The following is a 27687-nucleotide window of genomic DNA, read 5'->3' on the forward strand; positions in this document are numbered from 1 at the left end:
TCTGTAGTTTAACTGTAGTTTAAATTTGAATAGAGGGTAAAAGTTTAACCAAATACTGAAAAGCCGAGCCCTAATGAGTTATAAACGTCGTCAACGAAGCTAAACAGCAGCGAGAAACTATCCAATTTTTTAACAAGTATACTAATAAAAAAAATCCCGCACAATCCCGTTTGTTTGGCATCATTGTTCTGCTGTCGTGTCGCATCGTTTCTTCGTGTGCCTTTTTCCCTTTTATTTCATTATCTTCTTCGCCATTGTTATCGCCTTCGTCTTTCTTTTATAGTGCAAAAGAAAACGCTGAAACACGGGAAAGGAGAAGATAAATTAAAAATTTTCAATTATTCCGTGAAAATTTTTAATTTAATTGTAATTTATTTATAAGGTGAATAATGAATTAATAGCAAGCATTCTTTGAGAATTGAGAGATGGTAAAATAAAGGTGATGGTCAAAGTTTAAAGCTGAGACGTCGTGTGCACGCCTGGGACTGCTCAAAAAAGCGTTTGACGATTTGTATTACAATGATTGGTCGCGCCTATTAAAACCACAGCTTATTGTATTGCAATTAGTAGCAGACACTGTTCACACGTAATATTTGCGCTGCATTTTGAAATTAAATGTTATAAGAGCCAGCATTTGAATGTGCAGGAAAATGTGCCTTTGTTACATGTTCTAATTGGTGAGGATGTGGTGGTGACGAGTCAGAAGGCATTTCTAATTGCAAAGAAAGTTTTCACATTTCTACGTTTGTGTATACAAGTGTACACGGGGTGATCGGTGAACGACCTTGCCCTACTGTTTAAAAGTCGCACTAAAAACCCATTCACTTCCCTTTCTTTACCAAGAAAATTAAGCCATGCACAAAGTTGTCAGCAAAGGCTTAGCGAATTTTTAAAGTCATGCATCATATTTGGCTTTAATGCCCCATTTCTGCAAGTCATAAGTACTTCAAGCGGTTGCGTCTTATACGAGACTATTATCGACAATGCAGTGATATGCTGACAATAGCAAGATTACATGATAACATTTATCTTGCTTTCCCAGGTATAATGCATCAATATTATTTTTAAATAATTTTTTGTTTGTTTTCTCGTTGCAGGTTAATACAAGTAATTTTTCCATACTTGTATAAATTATCATACCAATAAAATAGCAAAATGTTTATTTGGGATTGGTTCACTGGTGTCTTAGGATACTTAGGTAAATAATTGCAAAACATTTCTTATATATGTACACACAATATGTAAAATATGTTATTAAATGATCTCTAACCATGACTGGCCAGTGACATTATAATATAATATTTGAATTTTTGCCAATTTTGAAATTATGTATGTACAAATGTAAAGCCTAAAGTACCTTTGTGTGTATATACATTCATAGTTACAGTAAATACTTAAGTAGCTACGTGTACGTATTTTCGGACAAAAAATATAATAAATATTTACTAGGGCATCTGTTTTTCCTCGGGGTCACGGTTAAAAGCTTGCTTTTATTCCTGTTGTTGTTGTAGCAGTGCTTCGCCCCATCCAATAGGTGCGACCGATCACAAATTGTCATCAATAACCTCTAATGGGAATCTAAGGAAACTAGCTGTTTCAACAGAGGTGGATAATGAGAGGGGTGTTAGAGGCGTAGGTTCCACAATACAGTTGAAGAGATGGTTGGATGGATGGTGGGGACACGTTATGAGTAGAACATATGTTTTGTATCTCTGGGTTGATTTTGGATAGGTAAGAGTTTAACCTAATACAGTATCGAGATCGAAGTTAAGCTAGAGTGACTCGCGTTTCCCTAAGGAGTGTGCGTCCCTCTTCTGCAAGTTTAGGGTATTGTTCTTTGAGTACAGGATTCACCGGGCAATTCCTGGCATATAGGTCCGACGCCTATTTGTGGAGTTCACTGAGGACCAGCTTGTGTTTTTTGGCTTCATACGTCTGTGTTTTCAGGTGCCGTATTTCCTCATAATGCTTACGGAGATTACTCCTTAAGCCCCTGGGCGGTGTTGGCTCATCATCAGATGTCTGTTGGGATGCCCAGGTTTCTGGGTATTCAACAGAAACTGTTTGCATTTCATTTCTCTCCCTAATGGGGAGTATTCTCGCCTAATTATGTAGATGTTGTTCTGGGGACATAAGAAGGCAACCCGTGGCGGTTATAAGGGCAGTATTTTGGCAGGCCTGTGTGGCTTCTTCCAGTGAGTAGTCTTTAGGCTTGGCGACCATATCGGGGACGCGTAACATGCAATCGGCTGGCCAATTGCTTTGTAAGTTGTATTGAGCGTTTCTTTATCTTTTCCCCAAGTACTGCCAGCAAAAGATTTGAGGATTTTATTACGGCTATGGATTTTCGGTACAATTGCGGCTGCATGCTCACCGAAATGTAGATCCTGATTAAACATCACACCCAAGATATTGGGATGTAAGACAGTCGGTAGCGTAGTGCCGCTGACGTGGATGTTCAAAATGGTCGAACTTTGGGACGTCCATGTTGTAAATAAGGTCGCCGATGATTTAGTCGGTGATAATGTCACGTTTCGTGAGGTAAAAAAACTGGAGAGATCAGGGATGTAGCCGTTTATTCTGTTTCAAAGCTCGTCGATCTGTGGGCCTGGGCTTTTTTATGCCTCTAAAAGTAAAGTAAATCTTTAATATTAAGGTTGCCGCAAATCACTATTCTAATTTTCCATGCAAATTGCATGAAAGTGATTTGCTTTTACATCTCATGAGCTTATTATTTTCACATTCACTTCAAGCAGATAAGGTTTTTGTAAATTTTCACTAAGGCTGTATTTTAATATATCATACCAAAATCTTGAAAAACCGCAGTTTCAATTGAATTAAGATACCGCTATCCTGTTTTGCATATCTATGTAAGAGTTAATATAATATTAAAAGTTATTGGGGATATATTTTTCAAGAATTAGAAGCTCTACGAAAACGAAAAGAGATTTGAACGGCAAGCAAGTTAAGGAAGACAGATTTCTAGAGCTCTACGGCTGTTCAATATTGAACTCCGTACAATACAAAGGAGTACTCGCTTGTTTGTTTATCGATTAGGTTTGCCCTTCCAACGGTCATTTGCTTTCCGGCACTATCCCGACTCATGCTCGCACGAGCAGTTGTTGCCAAGACTGAGCCTCGGTTGACACTATTTCGACGTTAAGAAAGGTTCCAAAAATAGTGCGTTTACTTTGTTCACCGTTTTCTATCTTCTCGTGCACCGTGATAAAGAAATAACTTGATAAGAAGATGTATCGTTTTGACAGCTACAACATCAAGCTTTGTTTGGTTACGAATTACACGTATATACAGTCATTTTAGTGGAAACCGAAACTTAGTCAGCAGTTCATATACAACATCTTTTTACGCTCTCAAAAACTGCTCTCGACAAGGAAGAGATGTTTGCAGACATTCTCTTCCAGGGTTGGGCTTATCGTAAAAATCCTACGCGGCCTAATATAGACTTAAATTCAGCAAAAAAGGGAGAGCTTCGTAAAGGACATGGAGTTACCTGTTCGATTGTACATCCTTCCGACACGTCTAATAATAACTTAGAAGCAATAAACTCCGACACGTCTCATAATAACTTAGGAGCGATAAACTATTAATTCATCGTTTTATGATTCTATATAGGTTTATGGAAAAAATCAGGCAAGCTTTTGTTCCTTGGTCTGGATAATGCTGGTAAAACAACATTATTACACATGCTCAAAGACGATAAATTGGCACAGCATGTGCCAACTCTTCATCCTAGTAAGTAAACATTTAAAGATTTTTTTTAATGTTTAAGTATAATTGTACATTTTTATTTTGAATACAAAATGCAGCGTCAGAAGAATTGTCCATTGGTAACATGCGTTTTACCACATTCGATCTGGGAGGTCATACTCAAGGTGAGTTTGGATAATAAAATGAAGAAAACCTTTATTTCAAAAACTGCTAGTTAATTTCTCGATATTTTTAAGGGTCGTATTCTGAATACTTAACTAAGTTAAAATATAAAGTACTATACAACTAGTTGTTTTGTCTTTGCCCGTATTACGTTTACGATGGGTGATCGAAACTCATTTTTTAAATCAGAATTGCTCTGGAACCGTGGTTCCGGATAATGACATACAACTAGATAGAACTTGATAGATCCATACCTTATAATATTTAATAATAGTTTGACAGTTGTATAGTTATTGTTTGTAAATGGTTTTCAGTCACTGATCCGTAAATCGTATATGTGCGCGTGTATTTTTTTAAAAAATCGTAAGAAAAATTACCTATCAACTCAAAGAGGAGCTGCTCTAAGAAAAAGTACAAAAAAATCGCTAGATAACTGTGCCTATTTTCTATATACAAAATACAACATTATATACCGGGACACATGTCAATGTAACGTGGTATCTATGTAACTACTGCCAAAATTTAAAGGCGCGAACAATGTACAACAATATTGGAAAATTGGCATGGCACCGACTATTTAGGCTCTCATATGATTTATAGTGATTTTCATCGACCTTCTAGCGGTATCTCAAGAATGGTTGAAGATATTGCTTCAAAAATTAGCTCTTTTTTATACCTTTCATGAAAATGAAATGGTATGTATATATATATAATGGTATTAAGGTGTATTATTTATTAAAAGAATATTATATAAAAAATAAGGGATGTTACTCGGCACAAATGTGAGCAGATAAAAACGAGATATTGCTTAGTTTAAATTTTGAATGTATTCTATCAAATACTCGAGGTTTCTTCAAATATTTGCCAACGTGCTGAGATAGTCGTACATTTTGTAGAAAAGTAGGTACCTAGGAAGGTAGAATCGGTGTGACACAGGCCGCCGAAGCAACCTGCTTAGATAAGCTCAGAAAAGCGCAACAAATTGATGGAAGTAAATCGTCAACGCCGCGGTAAAATTGGCTAGCTCCACTTTTCAGTCAAAACGATGTTTTAATGCTGATGGAATTGGAGACGATAGAGTGGCCTGCCAAAATACTGCTCTCAGAACCGCCACGGGCTGTCTTCTTATGTTCCCAGAACACCATCTACACAATGACGCGAGAATACTCCCCATCAGGGAGAGAAATGAGATGACAACCAAGCCCCAAATGTCGACCATATTGAACATCCACGTCGATGGCACTACGCTACCGACTGTCCTACACCCCAAAATCTTGGGTGTGACGTTTGATCAGGATCTACATTTTGGTGCGCACGCAACCGCAATTGTTCCAAGAATTCAGAGCCGTAATAAAATCCTCAAATCCCTTGCTGGCAGTACCTGGGGAAAAGATAAAGAAACGCTCTTGACCACATACAAAGCAATTAGCCAGCCGATTACGTGCTACGCGTCACCCATATGGTCGCCAAGCCTAAAAACCACCCACTGGAAGAAACTACAGGCCTGCCAAAATACTGCTCTCAGAATCGCCACGGGCTGTCTTCTTATGTCCCCAGAACACCATCTGCATAATGAGGCGAGAATACTCCCCATCAGGGAGAGAAATGAGATGCTGACCAAACAGTTTCTGTTGAATACCCAGAAACCTGGGCATCCCAACAGACATCTGATTGACGAACCAGCACCGCCTAGGGGCCTAAGGAGTCATCTCCGTAAGCATTTTGAGGAAATACGGCACCTGAGAACCCAGCCGTATGAAGCGGTAAAACACAAGCAGGTCCTTGGTGAACTCCATAGACAGGCGTCGGACCTTTATGTCGGGAATTGCCCGGTGAATCCAGTACTTGAAGAAAAATATCCAGAACTCGCAGAAGAGGAACGCATACTCCCCAGGGAAACGCGTGTCACTCTTGCTCAACTTCGTTCTGGATACTGTAACAGGTTAAACTCTTACCTATCCAGAATCAACCCCGACATACAAAATGTATGCCCTGCTTGCAATGTGTCCCCACATGACACCAACCATCTCTTTAATTGTAATGTGGAACCAACGCCTCTAACACCCCTTTCCTTATGGTCCTCCCCTGTTGAAACGGCAAGTTTCCTTGGACTCCCGTTAGAGGATATTGATGACAATTTGTGATCGGTCGCGGCTATTAGGTGGGGCGAGCATTGCTACAACAACAACAACAACCAAGCAGTTCCTGTTGAATACCTAGAAACCTGGGCATCCCAACAGACATCTTATTGATGAGCCAACATCGCCCAGGGGCTTAAGGAGTCATCTCCGTAAGCATTATGGCCTTCTTAACCAACGAGAGGGGTAGGTCACTTCTACATTTTATTCTTAATTCCAACCTCAGTATTTGCAACCGCGGCAACAAACCAACTTTTATATTCCCTAGGTCAGGCAGGTTTCAGGGCTGAGAGGAAGTCCTAGATCTAACTTTGACAACCGACGATGACCCGGTGTTAGTGGAAAACTGGAGAGTGTCAGACAAAGCCTCTATCTCGGACAACCGCTGGATCTTCTTCGACATCAGATTTGGATCTGGCCAGACTCACCGCTATAGAAACCCAAGAAGAACAAAGTGGGATAAATTTGTAAGGCTAACTATGCCAACTTTTGAAATAAGCGAACCAAACATAAACTGCCCTCAAAAGCTCGATGAGCTAGTCGGCAAGGTAGAGCTCGCAATAACTACCAATTACAACAAGTGCACCCCATTTAGTATTCGTAAAAAGAAGTCCCCACCCTGGTGGAGCGGGGACCTTAGGAAACTTAGAATGACAGTGCGGAAGGCATTTAATGAGTGCCTTAAAACCAAGGAGTGGCAGCCATACAGGGAGGCTCTCAAAACATATAAAAAAGCTATAAGGGTAGCGAAGGCTGTATCCTGGCAATCCTTCTGCTCCTCAATAGAAATCACTCGCAAGTGCTCCAGACTGAGTAAAATTCTGTCCAAAGAACACAACAACAATCACTTCGTAAGAAGCGAGGTAGGCCTATGGACAAACTCAGCAGAGGACTCCCTGGGCACACTCACCAATACTCACTTCCCTGGATGCGATCTAGCACCAGTAAAAGAATCTCTCTGCAGGGACTCTCAGCCCCCAGAGGGCTTACTGGACAGGATAATAGACAGCGTAAATATCATTATTATTATTTTGTTTATTAAGGCCAAAAAAGCCTAATTCGTGCGGCCTCAACATCAACCCTAGCAAAACAGAGCTGATACTGTTCAGTAACAGAACAAAAATACCAACTTTTTGACTACCCTCAATAGATGGAACGGAACTCTCGCTCTCTACTAGAGTTAAGTACCTAGGCGTCGAAATAGACAACAAGTTAAATTGGAAAACCAATATCGAAAAAAGAGTAGAGAAGGCGTATATCGCATACTACTCTTGCAAGAGAATAGTCAGCAGAAATTGGGGGCTAAAGCCAAAACTTATGATGTGGCTCTACACGGCGGTCATAAAGCCCATCCTGGCGTAGGGAGCCATAGCACAGTGGCCTGCCCTGAACAAGCAATACGACACTAAAAAACTAGACAAAATACAAAGGGCAGCATGCGCAGAGGTAACAGGTGCACTTAGATCGTGCCCGACGGATACACTAAACGTTATACTTAACCTGCTGCCACTGACCCTCCACATCAGATATACAGCGATCAGCACAGCCATCAGACTAAGCGAGTCTAAATGCTGGAAAGAAAAAGGTTATGGCCACAGTGACATCCTAACAATGCTCACCGATGTGGATTCGACAACAGATTACCTCTCAAAAACACTGATTTTCGACAGAAATTACAAGGTGCAGATACCCTCTAGAACGGATTGGGCGGACGACAGATTTGGTAGGGACGGGTCCAAAATGGACTGCGGCGTCGGTGCAGGTGTCTACTCCAACCAACTAAAAGTCGCAATCCCCATCCGTCTTCCAAACACAGCCAGCATCTTGCAAGCAGAGCTGCAAGGAATAGAGAGGGCCTGCATCTTCCTTTTGCAGAACCGGATAGACGGTGAGGTAGTTATATACTCCGACAGCCAAGCGGCACTCAAAGCGCTAGAATCACCGTACACATCCTCTAAAGCTGTCGATAACTGTAAGAGGGTGCTACGTGAAGCAGCCAACCAGGCAGCTGTCACTCTCAGCTGGGTACCCGGCCACAGGAACATTGACGGCAACGAAAAAGCGGATGAAATAGCAAAGGAAGGAGCATCGTTAGACATCACGAAAGCAGTAGCGGTGCATCGACCACTCACATCAGTTCAAAGAGACATTCTCACCTATCTAAGGAAAATATCAATCCGCGATTGGTACTCTATGGACACCTGTAGAATCACCAAATTAATATGGCCAGACTACAACCACAAAACCACCGATGACCTACTAAATAGGTCTAGGAAGGAAATATACAGAATCACGGCCACTATTACAGGGCACTGGCCGTTTGGCACACACTCGAATAGAATGGGTATCCCCTACAATGAGAGGTGTAGGATCTGTAAACAGGAGGGTGCTGAGGAATCGGTTACTCACTTTCTCTGCGAGTGCCCAGCGCTCGCGAATTTTCGGTCCCGAACTCTAGGCAGTTATGTGTTTCCGGACTTAATGGCGGTGTCAAACTGCCGAATCAAGGACATCAGTAGGTTTATTGAGCTAACCAAGTTATTTGAGTAAAACTATAGCAGCGTACATCAATCCAAAACGTAATTGGTTCCAGGAGGAAGTGCATCAAAATGGCGCCTAGAGCGCTACTTGGGCCCGGCTCCATAGCCGGGCAGCACAGCAAAGCATTATGAGGAGATACGGCACCTGGTCCTCAGGCACAAGCAGGTCCTCAGTGAACTCCACAAACAGGCGTCGGACCTTTATGCCAGGAATTGTCCGGTGAATCTAGTACTCAAAGAACCGTACCCAAAACTTGCGGAAGAGGAACCCATACTACCCAGGGAAACGCGAGGGATTCAAGGGGTTGTGTAGCGCAACATATAGCTTCTCCAACCCAATTGTCAACCTCACCTTCGAGCGGCGAATCCCGTTTCACTAACAGACGAGGCTCTGGCGACCCCAAGCTCCTCATGGAACTTGGGGATGGGGAGGGAGGGATGGCCTGAAGGTTCAATGTGGCCATATAAATCGTTCCCGAGATGGTCGGGCCAGCACCTTAATGGTACTGTTACCGGAGCGTATCGGATCTGTATCCGACAAAGGACCATCACATCGATAACACTCCCCAAAGCCTTCGGGGAGTAACCTAATCGCTACAACAACAACAACAACAACAGGGAAACGCGAGTCACTCGAGGTCAACAGGAGTCGGACCTTTATCCCAGGAATTGCCCGGTGAATCCAGTACTCAAAGAACCGTACCCAAAACCTGCGGAAGAGGAACCCATACTACCCAGGGAAACACGAGTCACTCTAGCTCAACTTTAATCTGGATACTGTACCAGGTTAAACTCTTACCTATCCAGAATCAACCCCGACATACAAAATGTATGCCCCGCTTGCACCCCACATGACACCAACCATCTCTTTAATTGTAATGTGGAACCAACGCCTCTAATACCCCTCTCATTATGGTCCGCCCCTGTTGAAACAGCAAGATTCCTTGGACTCCCGTTAGAGGATATTGATGACAATTTGTGATCGGTCGCACCTATTGGATGGGGCGAAGCACTGCTACAACAACAACGATAGAGTTTCGAATATTTAAAAAATTGTTCAAGATAAAACCTGCGAACTCCAACAAAATACATACATATTTTCAATATATTTTCAAATTTCGAATGAGTTCAATTAAGTTTTTAAAGTTCTGTTGTAAAATTTTGTTAGTTGGACTTTGCAGCTTTTACCGCGTCGTCGACAATATTATTTTAGGATTGGTTCGTTTTTTTCTGTGGTGTTATTATTAAGGTGCCCTAAAACTCATCAAAACCTAGTGTAGGTGGAACGGTGTATGCTACATTTGTTGTCTCTTTCAGGCACCCTTTCCATATCTTGCAATAAAAAGATACAAATATTCACAACAACTGATAAAAAAAACTTGATTCATAGCTTTGCACTTTAATACTCAAAATTAATTAATATGTATCTGGCGGACGAGCTTGCCAGGTTGGCAGCAGCCGGAAAGCCAATAGGACCCGAGCCTATGGTGCCAAATAGAGGTTTACGCCGATCGGCGGCGGCGGCGCGCCGGCGTACGCCGGTGTTATTACTTTCAAATGCTTGATTTTTCTATTTAAAAATATAGTATTTAGGAAAGGTTTTGCTTGTATGTGTTACTTACTCCAGAGAGGCTTCGAACCTAACCCCGGTCTTTGGAATTGGTACTGTTGCGTCTGCCTCCAGTTTTTTCGGCTGTTTTTAAGAGCTACAATTCTCAATGTGCGATGTGCAATTCCCAGTCGCTACCACGCCTCCTGGCCCTCACACCATATGCCAGCACAGAAGCTATAGGACTGTGACTTCGAACTCATACCTTCGTCGACGTCACTTTCCTAGAAGCTCTAGGTGTAGCTCTAAAGACTTTCCAACGGATGCTTTTGTCGCGCTATGCTGGCGAGCCAGAGAAACACCTTGAAACGTTAGGGAGTGACTTTTCGGCCAAGGATGCCGGCTTCGAAATCATAAGCAATCTAAGTGGAAGTCTTTGCGTAATGGGTGAAAATCGTATAATCCTCGGTGCATCTACATAATTAAAATTTTACAAGGACCCTGGATAAAATTTTTAAAATGTAGACCAAAGTTTGCAGACATCATTGATTTCAATAGTATTCGTTAAATCAAAACGATATTTTAGAATGAAAGTCAACCGATTTTAAGTTGAAAGATGTTTACTGCTGTTTTCCGGCCTTATGATATAAGAGCTCATTATAGATGACCGCGTAGCTTCAGATTTCAGCCTAGTTCGACTGTCCACTACAGGGTAGTAGCACACACGGTCATTATTTCGACTGTCTTGGGAAAGATTTTGCTTTCCCACTTTGAGTGTTCTTTCGAAAGACAAAGCTTCACCTGGTAAATAAATATATGTGCCTACGTATTCACATTTGTAAAAGGAGCCGTAACTTGTAGGTGATATTTAAACTTGGTTGATAGGCTATAATCAATGTGATTCACTCCAAGGGACTAGTTTTGGATAGGGCCGCGAACTTTATGTCGAACCGGGGGCATTGAAGGATGAAGTGTGAAAATTAAAATTAACATTTCAGATGCTATTGTATAGTTTCGCAAATAAACAACAGATTTTTGAATGTAATCCCAAATAATTTTTCAAAACCTTCTTATACGTACATATATCCTCAACTTAAGTATGAGGTAAGAATCATTTGAAAGGAGTGTTTTTGCCCCTAGAACCTACTAAAGGATTTTGCATCACTGATTTGGCTTATTCTTTCAGCCAATCGCAATATAAAATTTTTTTTAAAAATCGGCAATTTTTTTGCTTTTTTTAACAACTGCAGGACAATTGGAAAAGAATTTGAAACGCCTTGGGTCATTTTATTTGAATTCATTGTTCATTATTAATTTTTTGAACAAAATATGCTAAGTGATCATATAAATTTGTTATATAACTTTTCTTTTAGTGTTTTGTTTTAATAACTTGGTGAATTGGGTGATGCGAAGTCCGTGTTAAGCTGACATCGAAAACGCCTGTTTTTATTAATTAACTTTTGAACAGTTAGAAAGAGTTAAATTTCGCAATTAGTTTCTTATAACTGGCAGTGATGCGCATCCGTTGATACCACTTTCGACCATATCCGACCAATTTTCGACATGAACAATAAATGGTCTAAACAGTCTTAAACGAGTAGAAAATATAGTAACGCGCCGGACGCCGCCTATATTTTTGACATTCGGCGGCGGCGTGCGAAAAACGTCCCTATTCGGCGGCGGCGGTGGCGTATATCTCTAGTGCCAATAGGGTCACATACAATAAGGGATGAGTTTAGACAAAAGGAAGCGTGCGTCACAGAACAACACTGGCGCGAAAGTTCAGGACTTCGGCAAGCAATGGCACTAATAGCAAGGTACAACCCAAAGCGATATAAGGCTATGATTAACCTCGCAAAAAGTACCTTAGGATTTTAACAGGTATACTTACAGGTCACTGTAGGCTAAAGAGCCATATGCATAAATTGGGCATGTCGTCTAGTAGCCTCTGTCGATTCTGTGATGTCGAAGATGAGTCTGCAGAACACATCCTGAAGGAATGTGATGCAGTCGCGACACGAAGACTTAGGATCCTAGGATCATCCAAATTAGAAAATAGTCAAATACACTCTCTGAAGCCGAGAACCATTCTGGATTTTCTCAGAGAACTCGGCTTGGATGAGGTGTTGTAAAGAGAATGAGGGCACAATAGGTTGCAGTGCTTAACCTCACAACATCTATCTATCTATCTATCTATATTTATGCATTATTATTTTCATTATAAAGCGCGCCGTGTTTGGAAGGATTATTTCCCCGCTGTAGACGCCATCGTATTTTTAATAGACGCTTGGGATCGTGGCCGTTTCCAAGAGAGCAAAATAGAATTAGATTCACTGTTAACAGATGAAGCGCTTTCAAATTGTCCCGTATTAATATTGGGTAACAAAATCGATAAACCAGGTGCAGCCAGCGAAGACGAACTTAGGAACGTTTTCGGTCTCTATCAATTGACAACCGGAAAGGTACGTACCTGTGTATATGCGTCCATGAATTAAAGCAAATAATAACGTTATTACCATACCTATTAAATAATGATTACTAATGGTAATGATTAACAGTTCCATTGATTATTTTCCTTAAACTCCATTTAATGATTATTTGCCATTATTTTCTATTTTTAATGATTACTTTTCAATTAATTAAAAACATAATAAAAAAAAGTCATGAGTTTTTACGATTATTGCAAAAAATCAAAAATAATCAAAAAAGTCCTTTTTGATTACTTTTGATTATTTTTCCGCTTTGTTGAAAGAAGCGTTTTTGTTTGTTGCATGCATGGAATAAATTCTACATGCAGTTTCTTTCAACACACTTCATGTTTTCCAAATGTCCATGCTAGTATATGAATCATACAGCTCATTTTGTACCAAATTTTTCAGCCTACCTTTTGTTGGAGAACATTGCCCCACACTGGCGATGATATGAAACCAATATTACTAAAATAAAGCGAACAATATGATAAACTTTGATTACAAAACAATCAGTGCATAGCCATAACGCAATCCAAAGTAGTGGATATATTAATTTTGTATACAAAACAAAATTGGCTTGACTTAAGGACGAACCATAGAGGATCGTTATTATTTTATATAATAAGTGTAGCAAATTATGCACGTGCATATACTTACCGGAAAATATGTTTAGATCAACGCTCATATACCATTCGGCCTATATGTTGCATGTATGTATATATTTGCCTCGATAAGCGGTTACGATTTAATATTGCATCGTAAAATGTACTTGTATATAGAAATTATTCCGTGCATGCAACAAACGAGAAATTTTCTTTCAACAAAGCAGAAACATAATTAAAAATAATCGAAAACAACAAAAAAAAAATCAAAAATAATCGAAAAAACGCCTTTTTGATTACATTTGATTATTTTTTATTTTTTTTCAATAATCGGAAAAAAACATGATTTTTTTTTTATACTATGTTCAAACAGAAAAATAAATTGAGGCTATTTCGATTTAAATTGAGTGGTGTTCATACAACTCTATTTAGCTTACACAATAGTAATTTGATAGCTGGTTGGCCCATCTCTACAGTAACAACATACCTTTGTTGAGACTGTCAAAATGTGCGTGTTGGTATTAGGTGAGTGGAATGGAAACATAAAACTTTGAAATTTTTGTGTGTTGTAAGAAAATGTGTTCAATGTTTTGGTTTCGTTTTGATTTTGCCATCTTCTTTTGACAATCCCTACTCCAGTGAAATGAAAGACATACAATCAGCTGATGAGATGAGCCAACCATATAGTTCAGCCATGCATAACTGACATTTAAATATACTCACTAAGCACACTTTACAATGTTGCATTTGCAGTTTGAAACAATTTATTACGCAATTTTTTTTAAATTGGCAATTTATTATTACAATTTATTATATGACAAATTGCGTAATAAATTGCCCAAATAGTATAAGTTGCCAATTTGGTGTGTGTTTGCACGTAGTATAATAGTAATCAATGAGTAATTGCTTTTTATGGAAAACAATTGAAATAATCATTGGCCATTAAAATAGGCATCTAATTAATTGATTACTAATGCTAAGTCAAATTTAATAGGTCTGGTTATTACATACTTGAGCTATGTCGACAATTTAGTATCTTAAAATAAAAATTTCATTTTGCATATATCTTCAGGGAAAAGTGCCGCGATCAGACCTACCGGGACGTCCATTGGAGCTGTACATGTCTTCTGTACTGAAGCGTCAAGGTTATGGAGAAGGCTTCCGTTGGTTAGCGCAGTATATCGATTAAAAACTGCAAACGCTTTAGATTCATTTAAAGTAAAGTGGGAAATAAAAATCGGCAATCATACGGAGAATCAAAATCATAACCCCCAATGAATTGCTTTAATCACTTTTATTTTAAAACTTCAACAAAAACTAAACAATTAAAACATACAGAATATGAATTCAAGAAAAGTTGGGCAAATTTATGAAAACGATAACGGTAAAACTGTAATAAGTAAAGCCAATAAAATAATAAAACAAAGGAGCATAGTTAAAATCTCGAGCGATTTAAGGGTATTAGGTATTCAATTTTTTTATTTCTAAAAAATAATACAAGCGGATATTTACACTGCCCACATAACTCTGCGTACAGAGCAAAAAAATGGAAAAACCAAATTTAAACAAGAATTCTTTAGGAAGTATGGCATGTATTAAGTTCAAATTTATTTAAATTCATTATTTATACATTCAGTTTACAAAATTGCATTACACAGTATCTGTTATTACGAAAATTAAAGTCTGAATGGACATTTTAATTAAACCACATAAAAAAGGTAGCGGCATAAGTCTGCGTACAGGAAATTATTTTTAAAGAAAATAAGCTCCTCCGATGCTCTAGTATCGTATCTTGTGGGATATCCCTTTTGTTTTAACACTTCTATGAGACGCCTAGGCATGGAATTCACAAGTTTTGCCGTATCTTCCGCCGTGATTTTTCCCCATTCCTGCATTATTATATCCTTAAGCATACCTTTTACAGTTATGGCATGCTGTCGGATTCTACGCTCGAGCAAATCCCATAAATGCACAATGGGGTGTAGATCCGGAGATTGAGGAAGTGTTCGCAGCTGGTTTTTCCCATTATATAACAGTCCCAAAGCTTTACGTTTTGAGCGGTATGTTTGGGGTCGTGGTCTTGCTGGAACCAAAAATTGTGTTCCATCCCCAATTACTCAACACTTTGCAAAATATTGTCTTTCAAAATCTGAATGTATAGTCTCTGATCCATAATGGAATCTATAAATGTCAATTTACCAACACCATTGGCTGCCATACAGCCCCAAACCATAACACCGCTTCCACGATGTTTAACAGTTGGGCACATATTTTTTTTTTTATATGCTGTTCCCGTTTTTCTCCATACCAGTTTCTTCCCTTTTATACAAAAAATGCACAACTTGCTCTCGGCCGAAAAAATAACCCAATTCCAGAATTCCTGCGGCTTTGAAACATATTCATTTGCGAAGCTCATGCGCTTCTGCCGAATTACCTCAGAGATATAAGGCTTACGGGCAATTCGGCTACCATATACAGCTTTTATCAAAATTCGACGGACTGTATCGCCGGAAACAGTTTTGGAAAACCTTTGCTCTACCTCCAATTTCAGTTTATGGGCAGTTAACTTAGGATTTGACTCAACTAATTGTACGACCCGCTTCTCTTCTCTTTTTGTTAAAATAGTTGGACGTCCAGTACGTGGTTTTGAAAGGATAGATCCTGTTGAGACGTAATTGGTTACGACCCTATATACAGATGAATGATTACGGCCCACTATTTTTCCACGATTTCTCTTAACGTTTTGCCCTCAACATATAATTACACGATGATTCTTCTTTCACCAGTTCCTATCTCCTTTCCTTTTTTCTCCATTGATGTTTTGGTTTCTTTAATTATTTCAATCACAATGAAAAATAAATTTCTAAAGACACACAGGTGACTAAGAAAAAATGGGCTGACCGAAGTGCTGAGTTTATTTACTTTTACTCTTGTACGCAGACTTTTGCGTACATGTGTTTTCATAATGTCAGCGAATAATTCCCGTTAAAACGAAAATGCAAGTATATGCTATGGGTTTCAACAGCATGTTTATTAAAGACAATTTTCTTACAAAAATAACTGCGTCATAGGTTGACCGATACTTGTTATATTTTTTGAGGAATTCGAATTTTAAATTCGTTTTTCGAATATTTTTGATCTGTGCGCAGTTATGCGGGCAAGTGTAAATATTTCAATATAATTTCCAAAAAATATTTTGCTTAATACCAATTTCACACAGAAGCTTTATGAAGTCATTAAGATTTTTTATGAAATAATAAAAATGTGGTGTTATTACTTATTGGCATTTAGGCTATTCACCTAGGGTTGCTTATAAGATAATCTGATTATATGCCTAAAATTTTTACTCTATTACAAAAACTCAATAAACTGAACAGATATTATCTGTAAACGCATAAGTTGATATTCATGGTGTCGTATTTTTGCAGAAATCAATTATTTTTATATTTTTCTGTTTTTTACAAAATATTTGAAAACAAAGTAATTTTTTATCATCAGTAGGAAAAATACACTTAAATCCGAAGCACCAAGCAAAATTGATTCGATTGTGAGATTGAGCTCCATAAGCGCTAACAATTTCATTAGCTCTCTGTGTGAAACAGGTACAATTTAGCTGCAATTTGTGTAATTCTTGTTTAAATTTCAAAATAAACAATTTTATAAAAATCCACTATTGTATGAATTTCAACTGAACGTTACCTTGTTGTTGTAGCGATAAGGTTGCTCCCCGACAGCTTTGGGGAGTGTTATCGATGTGATGGTCCTTTGACGGATACAGATCCGGTACGCTCCGGTAACACAGCACCAGCTAGCCCGGCCATCTCGGGAACAATTTATATGGCCACATTAAACCTTCAGGCTATCCCTCCCTCCACACCCCCAAGTTCCATGAAGAGCTTGTGGTCGCCAGAGCCTCGTATGTTAGTGAAACGGGATTCGCCACTCGAAGGTGAGGTTGACAATTGGGTTGGGGAAGCTTTGTCTCTGGTGATCAAGGACGTTTATTGAGCTGCAGCTGTTGCAGCAGTATTACTTTATATGACAAAGCATCACGTTCTTCGTCAAAGTTTGGGAAGCTGTGGCAACGTGCCTTGAGTGCGCGTTGACTGTCACTGAGTATGGCGATTGTTTCGTTGGAGTATCCGCGTTGAAGGTTCAGCTCAGCGCACTGGCTCTAGTGTCGTTGCATTCCATTTAATCTACACCTTTTCCAGTTTAAGTACAGAAGTTTACAATTCAAGTTCAGAAAATTACAATACAATTTCAGAATTTCCAATTTAAATTCAGAAAATTGCAATTCAATTTCAGAAAATTACAATACAATTTCAGAATTTCCAATTTAAATTCAGAAATTTACAATTCAAGTTCAGAAAATGACAATTCAAGTTCAGTAATTCCAATTTAAATGCAGAAAACTACAATTCAAGTTCAGAAAATTACAATTCAAATTCAGAAACTTACATTTCAAGTTCAGAAAATTACAGTTCGAATTCAGAAATTTATAAGTAGGGTGTTAATTTTGAAAAGTTATTTTAATTATTTAATTTTATACTTATATGTTACTTGCGGATGCTTCGTTGACCATGTTGCCAAAATGGTGGCTAGTGTACCCCAAGTTTTCTTAAGGTGTGTACATCCCGAACATTGATATCAAATGGAGGATAATTCTTTCCAACAAGTGCATGATAACGCTACGGCCAACAAAGTACTTCAGTCGAAACAGCAGTTTGGAAGCAGTGGAAGGGAGAGACCGCTACAGAGCTTCGAAGGTCGCCGTCAAATACCGCGAAGCAGGGAAAGCTGGCATGATTTGTTATGCTGGATGGCATTGCAATTGCTTCTTATGAGCGAGAGTTTTTCGCTAACTCGCAAAATTGATTTAAACGAGTTAAGATGTCCAATGCTTCCTTAACACATAGATACCATCTTACATACATTTATTTCCATTGGATGAAAAAAAAAAAATGTCCGACAAATTTTCTGAACTTGAATTGAAAATTCTGAACTTGAATTGTAACTTTCTGAACTTGAATTGGAAATTTCTGAATTTAAATTGGAATTTCTGAACTTGAATTGTAATTTTCTGAACTTGAATTGAAAATTCTGAACTCAGTTTTACTTTGTAACTTTTATGAAAGATTACCTGCCTGAGGATATCATCTCTCAGGATTTGAGAGATTGGAATATTCCTCTCAGTTCCGGGATGAGTTAGCCAACCGCACTGACTCTTTGCTTGATAACAGCAGATACTTTGTTGTGTCCTTAATCAACATCAACCCATATTTTCCGCCTCTTTGTAGTTTAGTATAAGCAGACTTTTGCCAGTAACAACGCTTTTAAAGAATTTTGTTCCAGAGCGGCAAAATTCTACAGTTAGTATAATTTTCTGCAGCATCAAATTAATGATCTCGCACGATAGGTGGTCACGTCTGAAACCTTATTTAGTTAGTTTCGAAAGACTCGGAGAGGTTCTTACCAATTCTGACTGCGCTGATCGTGCTGCTGAACGTCATTTTGCACAGCCGTATTCGTTTTTAGGGGAAACCAAACTCACAACTAGCGACATTTAGGCAGCTAATTTACGGACTGTCAAAGGCGGCTTTAAAATTGAAGATGTGATATGTTTAAATTATTTTTCCCGTTTTTTTTTCTAAGATTTGACGCATAGTGGAAATCTTTTCGATGGTGGAAGCCACACTGATAAGGTCCAATCAGCCGACTCACGGTGGGCTTCAGTCTTTCGGGATTGCAATACGAAAGAACATACCCCTACCAAAAACTAGGGGATAATAGAGTCAGATATTCAGACAAGCCGATCGACAAGAAGCTAACTAAAATCTGATATTTCGAATGCTTTGCAATATAAAACCTACCGAATTGCTTCCCGATTTACTACTGCCTCTACTACAAATCACACATTTTTTTTTTTTCAGTTAAGTTATTTAATATTTAATCCTTTCCTATTGACCTTTTCATTTACTTCATATGGATTGTACAGTGCAATTTAAAGATAACCAGCCTACGGTCAGTCGCACATAAGCGAGATGAAAAACTGGCAATTTTAAAGTGTCATACTCATACAGCAGACGAGCTCTGGCGACCCAAAGTTCCTCACGGAAGGAGATAGGGGTGTTAGATATTTTCAGGCTAGTACCCTAGTGATGCTACTTTCCGGAACTATATGTGACAAACGCCGATCAACTTCGGTAACACTCACAAACCTTTCGGGAGTGTCTTTATCGCTTCTAAATCAATCAACAACCGAACACAGCCCATTGGTATGCAACGTCATGGACGCTCAATTTGGAGTCGACAGAATTTTCCAATATGGGTTTAAACTTTTCTAATAACAAAAACTAAGGATAGGGAAGAATAAAAAAAACTTTTACGGATACAACTACTAGTTTTTTCGGAGCTTGTCAATCTTACCTTATACGGTCTTAGCCTTTTTATATTTTATTTATTATATATAAATACGTACATACATATGTAATATATATCTTATTAGATGTGATGTTAACCTCGCAAAGCGATCGTTCAGTAAGTCTTCAAACACAATTTATATCTTACACACGTACATACATATATTGCTATTTATTCAGCTAAACTGTAATATAGATTTTCAATTATTTCGATTCATTTATTTAGGTGTATCGACGCAGTCATTGTCTTAAAATACTGTTAACTTTTACAATGCAGCAGTAATCGTAAACGTGTTTGTAATAACATCGTTAAGCTAATATTTTTGCCTAATTCAATATGTTTGCCTTCATTTTCGACTTCACAATCATTCTCGTCAGTAGCACACTCTAACCTATCAATATCAATTTTTGTGCTTTTTTTGTTGCTGCAACATAACCGACATCAAGAATTGGAACCCATAGCACATCCAAGACGTCGCTTTTTTTTTTTCTTGGCAGTTAAACTTTCTTGTCCGCTATCAGTATTGGAGCTACAACTATCGCTACCATCACCTTCATTCTCCGACGCAGACGATGAGGAACTAGATGATGAACTTGAATTACTAGAACTATCCGATGCAAAGCCAGTACTTTGGTCCAAATTAATACTCTCTGCTAGTTTTGCCAAGTCTGGTTCTTTTACACGTAGCACACGGAGCCATTTTCGTGACAATTTTGGTCTTCCGCGTACAGTTTTATGCCAAACAATTGGAAAGTTTGTGCGACTACAAAAATTTTGTGTTATTGCAATTGTATCGTCTAAATTTAACACCACGTGCCACCAACCTCCTGGAACAAATACAGTCTCGCCAGGTTTTTGTAATATCTCAATAGGTCGTAATTCAGCTGGCCAGTCAGGCTGTTTTGTACGCGGGTAAATTGTACTGAACCATGTAATAGCTTCATCACGTTGTTTTCCGCCCATTGCACTTGGTACCTTCAACAGTTCTTTTGGAGTTTGTGTAGGAAATAGACACCAGCGCTTGTGGCCACGTAGAAGAGCATTCCATGCACTTGTACCTAATGGATCTATATGTATACCGGTGCCAGAGCGTGCAGGACCCATAACAAACCAACGGTACGGTGGGCGGCGTTCTTCCCCGCAATATTTAAATAGGTCATCACGAAAATATATCGGCACTGTATAGTCATCGAGCAGTTTTCGACGACGATGGTGTTCTCCGAAGCTACTATCAAATATATATAATGGACTATCATCAAGAGTAGACCGCATATACTCAACATAGTACTTCATTTTCATTTTGACGCTGTAGCCTTCGTTGTCTTCGCCACATTTAAATTTTTGATTGCGATATTTTTTTGTTAGGCGTGGCAGTGTCCATTTTTCTTCTGCTGGCCAGCCCTCTTGGCAGCCTTCAATTACTACTGGCAGGTAAGGTTTTTCGTAACGTTCAATGAACTCTTCACAACTATATTCAGATTGTTTGATACGGTCTACATTATCGTCGAACTTGCGAAAATCTTCGAAATGCTCGTAATAACGCAAAGCTGACCATGCCTCTTTGTCTCCTAATTCTGGACGGGCTCGACGCTTTACTTCCCGGAGGCGTTTACGTGAACGTTTTGGCAATTTGAATTCATCATTCATTGTGATAAAATTTGATTTTAAGTTATAATTTACTTTATTTATTTAATACTTTAATATGAAAGAAAAACTAAAAGATTACAAAATTTCGCGACGGTTCCTATGCCGTTTTTGTTGGTGTAAGGAGAAAAATGACATCTGCTAGCAATTGATATCGGGTGAGTACGTGACTTTTTGCATCATTGCCATTCATAAGAAAATGTACTTATGCGATAACTTTGTTCCAGGGGGTCAATTCACGTTCTATGAAGTGATGAAGTGAAAAAAAAATTCATGCTCGCTCAGAAATTAATTTTTTCATTTTATCACATCATTTTTTCATATTAGGCGAGGTGGTCCTAAAAATCACAAAATTATCATCCGCAGCTTTAGGAAACTCTTAGTTTATGAAATATACGCCTTTTAATTTCCAAATTTAATAAAATTTCAACTTAAGTCCTGCACTTAAAATTCGGGTCGCACATGTAGATAGCGGTATTAAAAGACGTGTATTTGCGTCAAGATTCAGAATCCGAAAGCAGAAACTACAACTACCCCTACAAATCAACAAAATCGTGGCACCTTATATAAAATCCAACCCCTCGTTATGAAAATCTAATTACGAGCACTGTGGTGAGTAAAAAAAATGATATTTTCTGTCAAAAAAAGAAATTTAATTAATGAAAGTAGTAAGTATTTTCAACTTTTCAATAAGAAAAGAAGAAAATGCCCAATATTCGCCTTTTTATTTCTTTGAATTCTCATCTCCCTCTCGCGACTGCATCGTATTCCATCAGGATGTGTTCTGCAGTCTCAACTTCGCGATTACAGAATCGACAGAGGCTACTACACGATATACCTAGTTTATTTATGTGGCTCTTTAGCCTGCAGTGACCTGTGAGTATGCCTGTTAAAATTCTAAGTCTTCTTTTTAGGAGCTTAATCATGGCTTTATATCGATTATCCTCCTATCCTAGACTTTCCCGCCAGTGTTGTTCTCGGAGGAACGATTCTTTTTGCCTGAACTCTTCCCTTATTTTGTGTGACACTATCGGTATGATGGGCTCGGGGCCTATTGGCTTTTCCGCCGCCGCCAACCTGGCAATCTCGTTACCATCCACTCCTCTGTGTCCAGTTATCCAGGCTAAACGGATGGTGTTATTGGCCCCTAGACTGCTTTACCTCTCTACGCACTCAAGGACTGTTGATGATTTAATCTCAACTGAAGATAGTGCCTTGAGCGCAACCTGACTGTCGCTGAGTATAGCGATTCCCTCGTTTGTATATCCCCGCTGTAAATTTGTCTCTGCACACCGGCCTATGGCGAAAACTTCAACTTGGAAGATGCTCGGACATTTTCCGATTGGTAGGGACATTTTGGTTCGGGAGCCGAAGATCTCCGCTTCTATGCCCTCCGGTGTCTTCGAGCCATCGGTGTACCATATTATAGTGTGTTCCTGGTGAAGCGCTTCAATTCTGGAGGTGTCCCATGTACACTTGTTCCCCAGCTCTATTTTGAAGCGCTTCTCAATCTCAATTAGCTTCCTCGTCTCATTACTGGGAAGTTGGATGAGTGGAATCTGCTCCTTCAGCTTCTCCATGTGCCGTGACTTTATCACTTGGCCTCTTCCGCACCCCTCTTTAGCTATGTTTACTAAAGTACTCCTGGCTGACTGCTCAATTATTATGTGTAGAGGCGTTAACATAAGCAGCACCTCTATTGCCGCCGTCGGCCATGTTCGCATAGCTCCCGTAATGCAGACACATGCCAAGAATTGAAGCTTCCTGAGTGACTTTTGTACGGTCATCATGGTTGTCTTGATGCCCACGCAACTGCTTCACACACTATGATAAATCTCACTATAGTAGTGTACATCCATCTTAGGATCTTTGGGCTGCATCCAGAATCTTCTTGCAATGGCTGTCTTGTTAGGGTTGATACTTTGCTCCACCTCAGTACACCATTCTTTCGTTACCCTCAATGCCCTTTGAAATATGTCGCAAAGGGTGCTTTCAAATCTGCCTCCTACAATTATAACAATATCATCCGCGTAACCCTGACATCGGATTCCGTTCTCTGAGAGCCTCTGTTTAAATTCATCTACTACCAGGCTCCACGGCAGGGGTGACAGGACGCTCTATTATGGACATCCCTTCGTTGTGTTAATCTCTACTGGGATAAAGTCGAAGGCTAGAGTGTCCAATGTCAGAAAGCCCATAGCCCATATCAGGGGATTTCCTAGTAAATAATAAACAACTTCTTAAAGAATTTTGGCGGTTAGTCCGTCTAAATTATTATTTTATTATTTATTTTCGTTCCCCTTTTCCTTTCCATTTCGTTTTTCTTCTCTTTTACTTCCCCTTCTTTTCGTTTCCTTTTCCTTCTCTCTTTCCTTCCCCTTTTCCTTTTCGTTCTTCTTTCATTCCCCTTTTTCTTCCCCTTCTCCTTTTCTCTTTCTTCTCCTTTACATCTCCGATCCCCTCTCCTTCTCTTCCATCTTTTTATCCATCCCCTTCTCAGCCTCTCTCGTTCTCCCTCCCGATATCTTTCTCTTCTCCATTTCCTTTTCCCTATGCTTTTTAATTTTCGTTTCCGTTCCCTTTTCCTTCTCCTATGCCTTCTTCCTCTCCTTATTCCTATGCTTTTTCTACCCTTATCTGTATTCTTGTATATATTCTTATTCGTCGGATAGGGACCATTCCCAAGAAGTAGGTTTACCTCAAGTTGTATGCATCACTACTATATATATATTATACCAGCCTTTACCCGTGGCCTCGTCCGCAAGGAGAAAATAAAATATATGGACTATTCACGTTAACCTGCTTATCAAGTTAATTGTTTTAAAAGAATTGTCTGTCTAATATATTTCATTTTTGTAATAGAGTAAAAAAAAATAACTAATTGAGCTGATAACCTGATAGGATCCCCAAATGATCGAAATTATCCAGGAAAAGCCACGAAATGACCCCGACGGTATCGCGGACGGATCCCGAAAACCATCCAGAAATGCTCCCGGAAGGGTCTCCAAATGGTCCCAGAATAATCCCGAAATAACAACGCCGCGATTCTAGACTGATCCATAGAACCACACAGAACTGATCCCTGGAGGGTACCCAAATGATCCCGAAATAGTCTCGAGAATGTTTCGAAATGACCTTGACGGGCTTCCGGATGGACCCCAAGCATCATCCGGGAAAGGTCCCTGAAATGTCCCGAACTTACCCCGACGTGATCCCGGACGGATCCAGAAACCATCCAGAAATGATCCCGGAGGGTCCAAAGTTATCCCGAAATGACCCCGGCGGGATCCCAGAAGGGTCCCATCCCGAAAAAGTTCCGAAATGACCCTGACCAGAAGAGTCCCAAATTGATCCCGAAATAGTCTCGAAATTACGCTGAAAACCATCCAGAACTGATGCCAGAAGGGTTCCCAAATTATCCCGAATTAGCCCAAAAATGTTCAGAAATGACCCTGAGGGGATCCCGGACGGATCCTGAAAACTATCCAGAAATGATGCCTGAAGGATGCCGAGAATGTCCCGAAATAACCCCTACGTTATCCCAGATGGATCCCGAAAACTATCCAGAAATGATGCCTGAAGGATACCGAGAATGTCACGACATAATCTCGACGGGATCCGAGATGGATGAAAACCATCAAAAATGATCCCAGAGGAATCCCCAAATAACTCTGACATAGTCCCAAGAAATTCCCAAAATAACCCCGACGGGATCCCGGACAGATCCGGAAAACCATCCAGTCGGGATAAAAAGTATCATATATCCGTCTCCTGGTTCCTAAAGGGCCAATTAATGGCGACTTATAACCATATAACCATAAAGCATATATGACACTACTTTATTTTTGCTTGGATTCCGAGCTAAAAAAACTGCCGAAACTTTATCGGAACTTCAAAACACAAAAACAATTTCTATCATGAAAAAGCGAGACCACTATTCCCCAAAAATTAGTGAGTTCGACATGTTTTTGTTTATGTTTTACATTTTATTTATATATTAACACTTTTAACAATAAAAACAATGCAAATAACACGCGAAAATTATTTCGGTCTCCAATGGTTCACTTTTTTCACAAGAAAGTTGATTTTAATTGTGTTTTTATGCACTAAATTTTCAAACTAAAAACAAAATTTTCATGTGTCAGAAAAAAAATCAAACAACGGCCGAATGTCAAAAAAACCTATCGAAATACAAACTGACTCGTTTGTTTTTAATGAACTTGATTGTATTTTCCTTGTATTTCTTTAGTGTTTTGAAATTTTAATGTAAACTTACTTGTGAAAGATTCGATTAGCATCAATCTGCGTGATCAAATATCAGCAGCTGGACTAGAGAAAATACCGACAAGAAACGCTAATAACGCTAGGCCAAGCCTTCTAGATTTTTTTATTACCACTGATCTGGCCCTAATTCTTAAATTTGACCAACTATTTTTCATATCGGACCATAATTTGCTTTTCTGTACTGTTGATATAGTGTTAGAACGTCGTGCTGCTGGTGTTACTTTCTCGTACCGTGATTTCCGTTCTGTAGATACCAGTGCTTTGTTCTCTGATTGTAACGCTATTTATTGGAATCAGTGTTGGAATTACGAGTCGGTAGACTCAAAGCTCGAGTTTCTTAATAATAAATTGACTTCCCTTTTTGATCGGCACGTGCCCCTACGTAATGCTAAAATCACAAATAAATCTTGCCCATGGTTTAACAAGAGAGTTAGTGCTGCAATCCAGAAACGAAATAAGTTGCATGCAGAGTGGAGAAGGCTAAAGATGAATGCATCTTGGTGTGAGTATAAAGTTGCCCGCAACACGGCGACAGTTGTTACTAGGTAAGCAAAAAGATGGTACTGTCAACTAAAATTGAATCCGTCTCTCCCATCTAAGAAGCTGTGGAGCAATCTAAAAAGTCTGCATATCCATGCAAAGAATAATGTGCAATGTCAAATTGACCCTGATGTTATAAACGATTATTTCACTGAGAATGTAAGCCCCGTCAGTACTAGTGTCGACACAGACTTGCCCTCACAACTTTTAATCCAAAACCCCTTTGAATTCATCTGCGTCAGCGAAAATGATGTGTACAAAGCTGTCATGGCGATCAAGTCTTACGCTGTTGGAAATGATGGTATATACTTGAAATTTGTTAAAATTTTACTTCCGTATATAGTAGCTGCTCTCACTCACATTATTAACCATATCTTCACAAGTGGCTGTATTCCGGATGCTTGGAAAAAGGCAATTATTTTTCCGACTCCAAAAAAACCTTTTGCGTCCAACACGAGTAACTATATACCAATTAGAATCCTACCATCATTTTCCAAAGTGTGTGAAAATTTGATGGGTGACCAAATTGCGGTGCATATTCAAAGGAATTATTTGCTTTCTCCATTGAAGTCTGGGTTTAGGCCTGGGCACAGTTGTGCTACTGCTATGCTTAAAATTGTAGATGACAAAAGAACGCCTTTCGATAAAGGAGATATAACTATACTTTGCCTCTTAGATTTCTCTAAGGCATTTGACTCAGTCAACCATTCTCTGTTATGCTGGAAGCTAAGGAATTTTTTCGGGTTCTCTGATAGCTCTTCGAAACTGTTGTTAAGTTATCTAACGGGAAGAGTTCAACGTGTTATATGTGATAATGCCTCATCTCAGTTCAGAGCTATCAAAGCAGGTGTCCCGCAAAGCTCAATCCTTGGCCCGCTCTTGTTTAGTATGTTTATTAACGACGTATTTTCGGTGTGTAAATATGTTAGTGCGCATGCGTATGCTGATGACATTCAGTTATATCTTTCAAATCGTATCGGTCTTGTAGAAGATTTATGTTATAAAGTAAATAACACAAGGAAAGCTAGACGTCGAAAAGCTTCAATCACAACAGACTGCCAATGATTTCTCAACTCGATTCTCTGCTCTCTGAGAGCACAACTCATCCTGAAGGAATACAGGAGCAGTGGGAGCATATTTACAAAGCACTTCGTGCTGCCGCCGAGGAAAAAATTGGTTACCGGTGACCACGAAAAAACAACTGGTACGATGAAGAATGCCGCGTTGCAACTGAATGAAAAGACGCTGCCTACAGGGCTACGTTAAAAGCGAGCGCGACAAGAGGAGTGTGTGAACGCTATCGTGAGTTGAAAAAAGAAGCGAGACGCCTTTTCAGGAAGAAAAAAGCAGAAGCAGAAAGGCGTGAGTGCGAAGAGCTTGAGCTGCTAGTCACCAGGAATAACGCCCGAAAATTTTACCAAAAAATACGGCGACAGACGGAAGGTTTTTAGACCGGGGCAAACTCCTGTAGGAACGAAAACGGCGACCTTGTAACTGATGTCCAGAGAGTGCTTAGATTATGGAGGGAACACTTTTTTGTTCTCCTAAATGGAGGCAGCAATTCACCGCGCAGAGATGAAGAACCCAATCCCGCGTCCGATGATG

The 27687-nt window shown here is 39.4% G+C and overlaps 2 protein-coding genes across 3 annotated transcripts; one reads left to right on the plus strand and one right to left on the minus strand.

The window, feature by feature from the left end:
* Window positions 1–235: 235 nt before the first annotated feature.
* On the plus strand, window positions 236–16857 carry Sar1 (Secretion-associated Ras-related 1). 2 transcript variants are annotated; one of them, XM_067762560.1, is made up of 6 exons: window positions 236–382; window positions 1098–1198; window positions 3634–3753; window positions 3828–3893; window positions 12345–12580; window positions 14264–16857. In XM_067762560.1, the coding sequence occupies exons 2-6, from the start codon at window positions 1156–1158 to the stop codon at window positions 14378–14380; spliced, it is 582 nt and encodes a 193-aa protein (XP_067618661.1). In that variant the 5' UTR covers window positions 236–382; window positions 1098–1155; the 3' UTR covers window positions 14381–16857. The 2 variants fall into 2 exon arrangements, with proteins under 2 accessions (XP_067618661.1, XP_067618662.1); XM_067762561.1 differs by lacking the exon at window positions 236–382 and adding an exon at window positions 746–1042.
* On the minus strand, window positions 14348–21751 carry JMJD6 (Bifunctional arginine demethylase and lysyl-hydroxylase PSR). The gene has a single exon (XM_067762559.1). It carries the CDS (start codon window positions 21259–21261, stop codon window positions 20056–20058), a length of 1206 nt encoding a protein of 401 aa, XP_067618660.1. The 5' UTR covers window positions 21262–21751; the 3' UTR covers window positions 14348–20055.
* Window positions 21752–27687: the final 5936 nt, after the last annotated feature.

The sequence above is a fragment of the Eurosta solidaginis genome, chromosome 1, assembly GCF_040869045.1.
Source record: "Eurosta solidaginis isolate ZX-2024a chromosome 1, ASM4086904v1, whole genome shotgun sequence".
NCBI lineage: Eukaryota > Metazoa > Arthropoda > Insecta > Diptera > Tephritidae > Eurosta > Eurosta solidaginis.

Bases quoted from the DNA above. Each gene is read 5' to 3' on its own strand.
- Sar1 (XM_067762560.1), top strand. From the start codon at position 1,156: ATGTTTATTTGGGATTGGTTCACTGGTGTCTTAGGATACTTAG. The intron at 1,199-3,633 runs GTAAATAATTGC...GATTCTATATAG, and splicing joins TGGTGTCTTAGGATACTTAG to GTTTATGGAAAAAATCAGGC. The intron at 3,754-3,827 runs GTAAGTAAACAT...TACAAAATGCAG, and splicing joins TGTGCCAACTCTTCATCCTA to CGTCAGAAGAATTGTCCATT.
- JMJD6 (XM_067762559.1), bottom strand. From the start codon at position 21,261: ATGAATGATGAATTCAAATTGCCAAAACGTTCACGTAAACGCCTCCGG.